General features: G+C 41.0%; 1 protein-coding gene across 1 annotated transcript; it reads left to right on the forward strand.

Annotated features, from left to right (window-relative positions):
* Positions 1 to 4,597: 4,597 nt before the first annotated feature.
* Positions 4,598 to 12,466, forward strand: LOC142451035 (thiol S-methyltransferase TMT1A-like). The gene is made up of 2 exons (XM_075552972.1): positions 4,598 to 5,095; positions 12,230 to 12,466. Exons 1-2 carry the CDS (start codon positions 4,598 to 4,600, stop codon positions 12,464 to 12,466), a joined length of 735 nt encoding a protein of 244 aa, XP_075409087.1.
* Positions 12,467 to 12,904: the final 438 nt, after the last annotated feature.

Here is a 12,904-nt window from a genome sequence, read left to right on the forward strand (position 1 = left end):
TAGAAATTAATATAATCAAGAACTTCAAAAGACATTGTTAAAGAAATTAAAGGATAAACCATGGACTAGGGACAGCTATTTGCACATAAAATATTTGATAAAAAATGACTTATATCTAGATTATAGAAAGATTTTTCAACACTTAGTAAGAAAACAATCAATAAAAAATGGAAAATGATTTATAGAAACATTTCAGCAAAATATATAAGGATAACACATAGCCTATGAAAAGATATTCAACATCATTAATACAATGTCACCACACACTGTTCAGAATGGCTAATATAAAACACAACCATACCAAGGGTTGGAGAAGACATGGTGGAACTAGATGTCTCTTATCCTGCTGTTGGGAAAATAAATTTGTGCAACGACTTTGAAAATAGTTTGTTAGTTGCCTTTAAAAAGAAGCTATGAAAAAATATTAAGAAAACTACCATTCACAATAACCACACAAAAGATTAAATACTTAGGAATAAACTTAACTTACGAATCAAAAAGAACTTTACAGAGAAAATGACAGAACATTACTACAAGAAACTAAGAGAGAGCTACATAAATAGAAAATATCCCATGCTCATGGATAGCCAGACTTAATGTTGTGAAAATGTCAATAATCCATAAAACAATCTACAGATACAATGCAATACTATTTCAAATCCCAAATAAATTCTTTACAGAAATGAAAAAAAATTATACATTTCATGTGGGTAGGCAAAATGCCCAGGATAAGCAAAGAACTGCTTAAAGCAAGGACGCAAGTAGGAGACCTGGGACTGCATGACGTAAAAGCCTACTTCACAGCCACAGTAGTTGAAACACCTGGTTGCCAGTACAACGAGAGATACATAGACCAGCGGACTAGAACAGAAAATTCAGACAAATCAGCCTACAGGCAACTAATCTTTGACAAAGGACCTAGAAATAACCAGTGGGAGAAAGATCGCCTCTGCAACAAATGGTGTTGGACAAACGGAATTTCCTATGCAGAAGAATGAAACAAGACCCATATCTCTCTCCATGCACATAAATGAACTCAAGATGGGTTATATACCAAAACATAAACCTTAAAGCTATCAGGATCCTCAATGAAAGGGCTATAACAAACTAAAGGTCCCTAATGCAGGGCTTACATAGACTACCAAGTATAATGGAAAGGGGCACACACAGCAGAAGACAAGATAGATGACTGGGACATACTGAAATTACATCACGTATACACAACAAAAGACTTCATCAGGAGTGTAAAACGAGAGCTCACAGATTGGGAGAAAAATTTTACCAACAACACATTAGGCAATGGGCTAATTACCAAAATATTCAGACCTCTATAGCAGTTCAATAAGAAAATAACAAACAACCGAATTACTAAAAAATGGGGAAAAGACATCAACAGATAGTTAACCAACAATGAAGTTCAAATGGACAGCAAACACGTGAAACAATGCTCACAATCACTAGTCTCAGAGAGATGTAAATTAAAACAATAACCACATATCACTTTCTGTCTACAATGCTAGCCCAATTCAAAAAAGAATAACAACTCCTAGAGAGGATGTTCAGAAATTGGACCTCATGTGCACTCTTGGTGGGCTGATGAATACATACAGCCACTGTAGAAAATGACATGATGATACTTAAAGTAACTGGGAATTGACCTCCCATGTGATCCAGCAATACCACTATTAGGCATATACCCTAAGGAAATAAGAGAGTGGAAGTATGCTCTTTTATAAACAACACGAGTGGATGCATGCTCTCCCATATTCACAGCAGCACAGGCCACAATAGCAAGAAACTGGAAGCAGCACAAGTGCCCAAGAGTGGACGAAATAATAAAGAAGCTAGGGGACAGACACACAATGGAAGGCGACGGATCCCTAAAAAACAGTGAAGAAACCATGGAACACGGCACAGAAGGATGGAAGGACCTGGAAAACATGCTGAGTGAAGTCAATCACAGAAGCACAAATACTGTGTGAGTCCACTACTGTAAGAAGAAACACTAATTAAACAAATCATAAGGACCACAGCCAGAACAAGGCCAGAAGGCTACCTACCAGCCACGAACCACAGATCACTTCCCTTATGTGCACTTCCCAAGAATCACCTTGAAGGAGGAGAGCTCGCATTGGCTTAGTCACCCCTGAAGAGGGGATTAGAGGGCCGTACAACACTGCGACAGGCTGTGATAAATCAAGGGGCCCTTCACAGGAATGGAAAAAGGACCTTGCCAGGAAATCAAGATAAAGACAGGGGAAGGAACAGTTACATTTTGGAGCGGACACTGATATGTCTGCAGAGGAGAATTTGACCTGTGTGAGATCAACTGGGAATTACAGCTTCAGCTTCTAGGAAATTTGCAGAGATCAGATTATGGAGAGCGCAGCAGGCCTGTTTGAGCCTGTTCCAGATCCGAAGGACAAGGTGGCCTCAGAGCTGCCCCAGCCGACACAGGTTTCCATGTGTGTATTTATATAATGTTCCAATTAAAACTCTCTTCTGAGAGATCTGTCAGGCAAGTTGAACTCAGGGCAGAGAAGGTTGCTATGAATCACACACAACTTGATGGACCCTGAGGACTTATTACCAACACCCCCACCAGCTGGAATTAGGAGCAGCATAGATGCATTTAAAAAGAAAAGTACTGAAAATTATTCCGATATGGATGCTATGCTAAACATTACCTTTAAACAATAGATCTGTTTTATTTAAAAGTACAGTAACGGCCAGTGCGATCACGAGGTGCCAAGGGACCAGGTATAAGGCATCATGAAAAAAAAAAAAGATATAAGTGTGTGTAAAAAAAAAAAGTACAGTAACATAAAAATAATTTCTATGGCTAAACAAATTTGGATTACACAAGTAAGACAGATTTCTTTTCAGCAGAATTATGAACCAATTTTAATATACTAATGTGATTGTTAATTCTAAACAGGGCTGTTGCATAAGCCAAATCTGGAAACAATGATACTTTATAAATAATAAAATATACTGCATACTTTATAAATAATATTTCAATCCAGCCCAAGCTTTTTTTCTCCAAACAATTTTATTGGCACCTAAGGTACATATCGTGCATGTCAATCATAGTTCAATCATTAAATCATGTCAAGGAGAACTGTACAATCATTACCACATCACTCTCAATGTGTCCTCCCCCTCACCCCAAGGTTAAATGACCTTTAAAATGAGTTGTGCAATCACGATTGCAAAATGCTCCTTCTCGCTTCCTACCTTCGTTATTTACTCTTGAAATCACTTTCCCCTCCCTAGCGCCCACCTCCCAGTCCTGCATCGCCTTAAACCCTGCATCCCTTATTATCACTGTGCAAACTGGGAAACCCCACAGCAACAATGAAACAAAATTCATATAAGGTAGTGAGGATAAAATCACAATAATATAAGCACAAAAATACAAATGATGAATAAAAAAGAAAACATTCTCCCACCCCCAATCAACCTTCAAAAAGCAAGGGAAGACATTTCTGTCATGGGACACGTACGAGATAATTGCACCCTGAACAAATTCAGGTCGGGTCTATAGAGAGCTCAACTGGCCAGGTTTCGAGTTCAATAAAACATAATCAAGGTTACAATGGTCTCTGCTTAGCCCACATTTTTTATCCTCAAGTTCAGTAAGACAATTTTAATTATATCTGGTTGCAATATGCTGGGGGGTGTGGGGGGAGAGAAAGAGAGAAACGTATAGCTACCAGACAATTCAGCCAATCTAGTCAAATATACACCCAAGGGAAATGAAACGGCACCATTCTATGTTCATAGCAGTTTAATTTATTTGTTTTGTTTTAAACTGAAATTCAAATTTATTTCAGAAAAATTGGACAAAAACAATCATCTGTACAAATATTCCTAGTAGCTAATCCTGCAATAGGTCTCCTGCTGCCATAGAGAGTTACAGTCTTGGAACCCCACAGGAGGAGGTCTGCCCTGTTCTAGAGGGTCGCCAAGAATGGGCATCTATTCACTGACAGTGAGCTTGTGTGCTTTGGGAACCCGCAACAAGGTGGCTACCCATACAATGGGATTACGAGTTATTAAAGGGAGTGACAGTAGTAAGCCATGCTAGAACATGGGTGAACCTCAGGAACATGCCAAATTGAGGGCAGGCATACAGGAAAACAGTTGTTGTTTGACAGGTGATAGGGGAAGAATCGGGGTTCCTTTAGGGATTGACATGGAAGACAATTGGCAGATTCTGTTTTCTGTTCTGAGGTCTCAGGACGGGCGGGGCGGGGTCTAAGTGCACTGGGCGAGTAGACAGGGCAGCAGGAAAACAGAAATCGTCCCAAGCCCAAAATAGGCGAAGCGGGAATACAGTTGGGGGTAAAGGGGGTGTAATCAACATTCCCTCTAAGAAAAAGGTGCACAGCTTGTCGTTTTGCTGCACAGAACTAAGCTCTGAGTCACCTTCCACACAAGCATCTGTTAATTGGGAAAAAGGGTGGTGCATTGGCCCCACTAGGCAGTGCTGCACCCCTGCCACTCATTGGCTCCTGAGTGTAGCTGGAAGCCTGCTGCACCCAACAATGAAATGAGTCTAGTCTCCAAGTGTTGTTTTTCCTCTGCAGGCGCGATGGAGCTTGCCGTCTTCCTTCTCAGGCTGCTTGTGGGCATCCTGGCATTCCCCGTGTACCTGCTGCACTTCCTGGGCTTCTGGAGTAATATCTGCAAAAAATTATTCCCCCCCTCAATGGTGGTTTTCTCTGCGATATACAACCATCAGACATCGAGCAAGAAGCGGGAGCATTTCACCAACCTGCAGAAGTTTGCCGGCCCCTCTGGGAAGCTCTCCCTGCTGGAACTGGGTTGTGGCACGGGGGCCAACTTCAAGTTCTACCCACCCGGATGCAGGGTGACCTGTGTGGACCCCAATCCCAACTTTGAGAAGTTCTTGATCAAAAGCGTCGCTGAGAGCCGTCACCTGCAGTTCGAGCGCTTCGTGGTGGCTCCTGGGGAGGACATGCACCAGGTGGCAGATGGCTCTGTGGATGTGGTCGTCACCACCACGGTGCTGTGCTCCGTCAAGGACCAGGAGCAGGTCATCAAAGAGGTGCGCAGGGTGCTGAGGCCGGTAAGTGGCGGCGGGCGGGGCGCATGTTAGGGGCGGCCACTAGCTCCAGTGTCCATTGTCCATTTCAGAGGCAGCAAGCATTCTGAGTGCTCGCTAACAGAGGTGAAATGCTTTGGAAACAGATATTGATCATGATATTGATGTCACTGGATTGTAAATGAAGACGATGCTCTGTTGCGCATATTTCCACCACAATTTACAGAGAAGCAGAAGCAGAAGGACCGAGAGAGAAAACATTAGCGAATAAACTGTTGGGTTAAAAAAGTCATAAGACTAGAAATGGAAAGATAGTGTCGAGTAGAAAAGAAGTTATAAAGGGGAAGGTTGATAAATTTGAATTCCTAGACGTTTTCTTAGAAAAAATAAAAAAGTTCTATAAACAAAATTTGTAAAGACCCTTGGAAGAAATATTTGCCTGGAAGGATGCCCAAAGTATGCCTGCCTTTCCAGATAAGTGGCAGCTCAATGGAATCAATATGAGGATCTACATCAGTAAGCACAGCGCAAAGGGAACTAGCAAAGATATAGGACATGAATCGAAATGAAGGAGAGCCACTTATAGCAATGTTGAACCTCGTGCACAAAGAACAAAATTAAGCAAGATGTCATTGTACCTGTTTCATGGTCAGAGCATTTTAGGGCCAATATGGTTGGAGAAGATTTGGGGGAATGAATGCCCCAATTCACATAGGACAAAGGATGACATAGTAAAATGTTGGCTTCTTCTCTGGACAGCAATCTGATGTAAAAATTAAAAGTGCATGCTTATTTAGATCTAACAATTCTCCTTTTAGGATTTATCCTACAAATTTGCAAAAATTCATCCATATGGAAGATATTCATTACGGCAGTGTTTGATATCCCACAAACTGGAACTGTAATCCACCAACAGGAGCACGTTGTCACTTCACATGGTGCGGTTACGGAATGATGCCATTGTTTGAAAGATGAGGAAGGGTGATGTCCCTATAGGCTGATCAGAGGGAAAATATTTTAGAGTGTACAGTAAAAGAGATTTTTCAAAGTTATCTATTATTTGAGTTATGATTTTACTGTCCTTCATGAAACAGAGCTGGTATGCTTTGCTGTCCAAAATGACAGCTTTTTCAATGCCCCACATAGGGGTGGGATCTTCAAAGAAGAGCGTGTGAGTGGTTTGAACAGTAACGAACATACAATCAGTGTCAAGCAAAAGCTGGCCGGTAGACCTGGGGTAAGGTATGAACGGGAGGGTGCTGTTAGCTACCTTTTAGGTTGTTATGGACAGTCTGGATGTTGTGTCGTGGATGAGAAACAACGATGGTGGCATATACTACTCCTAGGGCCAATGTTGACATGAGTTGGCTTTCTTATTGCCAGTCTGACAATAAGAAATAACAGATAATTCTTGGGATAAAATAATGTAATTTTGAGTTTGGAAAATACATGATGTGCTAACAGAGGCACTTGACAAGGCCCATATACTAGGTGATCAGATATTTGAAAATATCTTGAAAAATTTTGAGTTGTGTTCTTTAAATTAAAAAACAACAGCAATAAAACCCAGAGCTTTGTTTCCCAAATATGTTCATACCACTTGCCCTGTGTTATAATCAATTAGTTGAATTGAATGGCATGTAAACGAATTCTATTTCAACATGAAAAGACTGTTGCACTTGAAAAGTGAACGCTTCTAAATTCAAATCCAAGAGAGAGAGTAGAGTCAGAGCTGAAATTGTGACCACTCAGTTTTCAGAAGGCCATGCATGACAGTGAGTAGAAGTCCAAATCCATTTGCAGGGTCCCCACATGGAGCCCTGGAGACACAGTAGTTACAAACTGGGTGGGGATCCATGAGATTAGCTCAAAACCACCAGCTTGTCCTCAGGAGAAAGGGGGCCTTCCTATTCCCATGAACAGTCCCAGAATCTCACAGGGGTGGTTCTCCCTGTCCTCTAGGGTCCCTATGAGTTGGCATTGAATCAATGGCAGTGAGTTTGGCTGTGAGTTTACTTGGATTAAGCTTCCGTGAATCCCCTCTGACCGTAGGCGAGGGCTGTGAACAGCCTTGCTATCAGACAGAGGACACTGTGAACTCAATTATGGCAGATGTAGTTAGATCAAAATGTAATACCCACCTGAGCTCCCTTTTGACCCATTTTAAATTTGTTCTTAGTTTTTAATATTTCCTGCTTTCTTTTCTATTACAATTTTGCTCTGGTGCATTTTGTTATTTTTATATTTGCTCGGTTTTCTTTTTGTTATTTTGGTATGTTTTCCTGTATATAAAGTCCAGGATTGGTAAATCTGTAGAAGCAGAAACTGGAGAATGGTTTATTGAGGGTATGGCAAGGGAACTTGCAGGGAAAGTGGAAGAAATAACAAGGCTAAAAGGAGGAAGAAAATGTTCTAGAGCTGATTGTAGTGACAACTGTATGATTCTATTGAATATGACTCAACTACTGAACTGTATTATATGTAAATTATATGGCAATAAAATGATTTTTTAAGTAAAGAACCCATGAGGCTATGTAATAAGTCCCCCCTACTCGTGCCTCTGTGTAACATAAAGTCAATATTATAATTTCAATGAGTAAAAGGCAGAATAACAGCAGCTTACAGGAGTTTAATTTCAGGATCAGTGGCTCATCTAGCTGATTTAGTTTCATTATTTAATTCAGGGGTTTGTCATTGATCCTTCAATGCAGGTTAGAATAAGGAAATGAGCAGATACAATGGTCCCAACGCTCTTCATTGCATGGGTTTCATGTGTGTGTTCACCTGTGAAATGCTTAGGGTTCCTGTTTACCAGTTAAGAGCCCTGGTGGTGTAGAGGGACACATGGTGGGCTGCTCCCCACAAAGGCAGAAGTTTGAAGCACGCCAGTCGCTCATCTGGAGAAAGACTGGCTATCTCCTCTGTTCATGGTCTACAACCTTAGCAATTCTATCTTACAGGATCGCTGTTACTCAGAATTGACTCGATGGCAGTTGGGTTTGGGTTTACAGGTTGAATGTATGACCATGGTAAAATTTGCCTTTGAATGTCACCCAGGAGATGATGTTAAACAAGAAATGGTGTCCAAAGGTCAGGATACTCAGGAGAGTGTAATCCTGTATGGATGGGAAGAAAAAGGATCTCATGAATATTCACGAATAGTCATGAAAAGACACTAATGACTGATTCCTACTCCGACTAACAGGATAAAGCATCTAGTGCCCACATGCTGTCAATCATTCAATAATGTTTTGAGATGCATTTGCACCTTCATTAATTGTACCATTTAGATAGAAAATACAGGTTATTGAAATATGAGAATGATAGGTATACTATTACCGTGGTTGCCTCTGGGAAATGGAGCTTGATATCCACAAATAAGCTAATTTTATACCTGTCGTATAGTTTGAAATTTTGTAATTTTCACATACTCTTTTATTACATATAGTTTTAAAAACTTGTTTTAACTGGAGGCACAGTGCAGGAATTGTGCCAGATCTCACCCCACCACACCGGGGTGAAATGCTAAGGGTGTGCAACAGAGCAGCAAGGGAAGCACAGCAATGAATTCCCCGGGGAGCGCCAAAACTAGACTATGGGGCCAGGACGTGGCACCCCATCAGACTCAAAAAGAGAAAACACCGAAAGGTCAACAAACAAACCAGGAGGAAATTATAGGCTTTTCTCTCTTTTTTGTCATTGGTTTTGTTGTTGTTGTTTACGAAATACTTTTATTGGGAGCTCTTACAGCTCTTATCACAATCCATACGATCATCCATCCTGTCAAATGCATTTGTGCATATGTTGCCATCATCCTTTTCAAAACATTTTCTTTCTACTTGAGCTCTTGGTATCAGGTCCTCATTTTCCTTCCCTCCTCCACCCTCCCTCATGAACCCTTGATAAATTATAAATCATTATTTTCATATCTTACATCAGGAGTGTCAAACTCAATTAAAACACTGGCCATTTCATGCCACAGGCAAGATCCATGCGGCCACATCGCATTAAAATTTTTTTTAATTTATATTTTGAAATGAGGATTTAAGAATATGGATAGGATAATTAAAACACTATATAATTGCTTTTATTTAAACGTTTATTTTACTTAATGTATTTATAAAACTAAAATTCTTTTTTTACCCGAAATGTGCCAGCACTTTCCTCCTACTAGTTTTCCAATATCTGGATTCAAAGACTGAGAACAGACAAACTTCATTAAGGCAGATAGATAAGATGTTTATCAGTTAATCCTGATGTGTATGCTGTTTCATTTAATTTCATGGATGAAAATAGTTGCTCACACAATGGCTTCCCTCTAAAAATGATAAGTAGCACTACTGCTAGGTAAGATTCATAACAAAACAACACAACCCAGAGTGCGCTTTTTAACCTTTTCGCTATTGGGATCTGTTCACATTATGAGACACTGAGAGTGGAGACAGATCGCTTCCAAATGTCGCCAGAACTGAATTGCCCATTTAGACACGTCCACAGGCCCCCAGGAAAGGCACTGGGCCACATGTATACTCATCTTTGGTAGTAAAGGGTTAACAAGAGAACCGTGTGTACTGTATTGCCTCAATCTTTCCCTAGCGCTATTTTCTTCATGACGATTTTTTTTCTATTTTCATTGTATTTCAGAGCATAGCGGGTCACAAAAAATTATCTCGGCGGGGACTGCATGTGGCCCGCAGGTCAGCAGTTTGACACCCCTTTGCATATCATCCTTTGTCTGGCTTCACCCACTTTTCTGTTGTTCCTCCCCCTGGGAGGGGCTTATAGGCCCATCCTTGTGATCAATTTCCCCTTTCTCCCCCACACCTTCCCTTTACTCTCCTGGTATCTCTATTCTCATTTTTGGTCCTGAGGGGTTTATCGGTCCTGGATTCCCTGTGTTTCGGCCTCTTATCTGTAGCAGTGTACATACTGTGGTTGTTGTTTTGCTTCTTTTGTAGTTGTGTTTTGCTTTGTCTTGGTTTTGTGCTTATTATTGTCTCTGCGTGTCTATCTAGAGAAATTGAATAAGCAGAACAAACAATTTGGAGAGGAAAACAACAGGACCAACAGTTCTAGGAGCAAACCAGAGAGGAGGGGAGGGGAAAGTGTGTGTTAAAAACCCCAGGCACAAGGGAACAAGTGATTTAAAATCGATGGCAAGGAGGGCATAGGATACCTGGTAGGACTTGATCAAAGGCAATGTAACCAAGAAGAATTACTGAAACCTGAATGAAGGCCGAACATGACAGTGGGACAAGAGGAAAGGAAAAGGAAATAGAGAAAAGAACTAGGAGACAAAGCACATTTATAGAGGTCTAAATACTGGGGTGTTCATATTAAATGTATTTATATACAATAGAGAAATCGATCTATGTACACATTTGTTCAGTATGTTAACATGTATGTTAGGGTAGCAAATGGACATTGGGCCTCTACCAAAGTACTCCCTCAATCCAAGAATACCTTGTTCTAATAACTTATTTTTCCATGACGCTCATCTTCGTGACGTGATTGCTGAAGACAAAAGGAGTGCATAACAAATGTAGTGAAGAAATCTGAAGGTGTCTGGCAATCAAAAGATGTAGCATGGGGGTTCTTAAAGGCTTGAAGATATAATCAAGTGACCATCTAGCTGAGAAGCAACAAAGCCCACATGGAAGAAGCCCCAGCCTGTGTGATCATGAGGTGTGGCTGGGATCAGGTGTCAGGTATCAAAGACCCAGAACAAAAAAAATTTTATCGATGTGAAGGAAGGGGAGTGCAGAGTGGAGACCCAAAGCCCATCTGTAGAAAATTGAACATCCCCTCACAGAAGGGTCACAAGGAAGAGATGAGTCAGTCAGGGTATAGTATAGCACGGTTGAAACATACAACTTTCCTCTAGTTCTTTAATGTCCACCCTCCCCCCACTATCATAACAACAATTCTCCCTTACAAATCCTGCTAGACTAGAGCATGTACATGGCTACAGAAAAGAGCTGGAATCACAGGGAATCCAGGACAGATAAACCACTCAGGAACAATAATGTGAGTAGCAATACCAGGACGGTCAGGGGGAGGTGGGCGGAGAAAGGGGACCCGATCACAATGATCTCTATATAACGACCCCCCAGAGGGACAGACAGCAGAAAAGTGGATGAAGGCAGACATCTGTCCGTGTAAGATATGAAATATATATATATATATATATATATATATATATATAATCAAGGTTTCATGAGGGACAAAGTGTTAAAGAGAGAGGGGGGAAATGAGGAGCTGATACCAAGGGCTCAAATAGGATAAAAAAGAACATATTGAAAATGATGATGGAAACGTATGTACAAATATGCTTGACACAATGTACGTATGTATGGATTGTGATAAGAGCTGTATGAGCTCCCAATAAAGTGATTTAAAAATAAATATATAAAAGAGCATCGAGGGAAAAAAAAGAAAGAAGAAAACAAATAAAAAGAAAAACTTGTTTTAAATAGTTTTCCTCTGTCACATATTTAGAGCTTCGCAATTACTTTTTTTTATTCCTGGAGGAAGAGAAAGAGAAGGAAAGTCAGGAACAGGAGGAGGCCATGGGCCCCTTGTGGCACAGTGGGTTATGCTTTGGGGTGCTAACTATAAGGCCACCGCTGCTCCAAGGAAGATGACGTGGTCTCCTCTAAGGAACATTTCAGTCTGGGGACCTGAAGAGGCAGTTCCTCTCTGTCTTGTAGGACTGCGGTGAGTCAGAATTGACACGATGGCCAGACATTTGGATTTTTGAGCTAATGTGAGGAGGAAGCCCCGGTGGCATGCTGGTGATGCATTGGGCAGCTAACCACAAAGTCAGTAGTTCTAAACCACCAACTGCTCTGAGGGAGAAAGATGAGGCTTTCTGTTCCATTAAAGAGTTACAGTCTTGGAAATTCACAAGGGCAGTTCTATCCTGGGATATAGGGTCCCTCTGAGCCTTTAAATTGGTCAGCTGCTGTTTCTATAAAATCTGTTGGGGAATGAAACTTACTGACCAATAGGCTGTCTTGTCCATCTGAATCTATCCCCCTGACTGTCTGCTTGTGCCATCGACCTGGAGAAACACTGATGCTTGAATCCTCTTATCAACCATTTTATCACCCCGTTTCCCCCAAAACTAAACAGTCTTCATTTGTTTGTCTTTCTCAGGGAGGAGCATTTTGTTTCTGGGAGCATGTCATTGCTAAGCCTTCCACCTGGACCTACTTCTGGCAGCAGGTCTTTCATCCTCTCTGGTTCCTTCTGTTCGGTGGGTGCAACCTGACCCGGGAGAGCTGGAAGACCATAGAGCAAGCCGGCTTTTCTCAGCTGCAGCTGCAGCATGTGCAGACCTCACCGATCTTGGGGCTGGTGCGCCCCCACATCATCGGGTACGCAGTAAAATAGATTGGAGCACAAGGTCCAGTGGCTCAAAGAAGGTTAAGCTTTCATTTTACAACTAATATACTAATTGAGAGAAGACAAACCTTTTTTGGGTTCAACTTAAAGGTCATCCAGGAAGGTGTTCTGTTTGGTTCTGTAGAGCTATATTCTATTATCTCCAAAATAATTAAAAACAAAAAACCCTGGATATTCTCTTGAAACAAAAACAAGGAGCTGTTACAATTTCAGTCCATCAACACCCTCGTAGTTCACTTTATTCAGTAATGCCATTTTTCCATTGAGATCCTCTAAATTGTTGGCCAACAAACTTTTATTCCATCTTGTCTTTGCAAATTCGGTGCCAGTAACAAGTTACATTGCTCCCAAAAACTTTTGTAATGGAGAGACGAAAAGATTGAAAACATTCATTAAGTTAATAAGCACTGAAAAATAGAAAAATCC

This window comes from Tenrec ecaudatus, chromosome 6 (assembly GCF_050624435.1).
Source record: "Tenrec ecaudatus isolate mTenEca1 chromosome 6, mTenEca1.hap1, whole genome shotgun sequence".
Classification (NCBI taxonomy): Eukaryota; Metazoa; Chordata; class Mammalia; order Afrosoricida; family Tenrecidae; genus Tenrec; species Tenrec ecaudatus.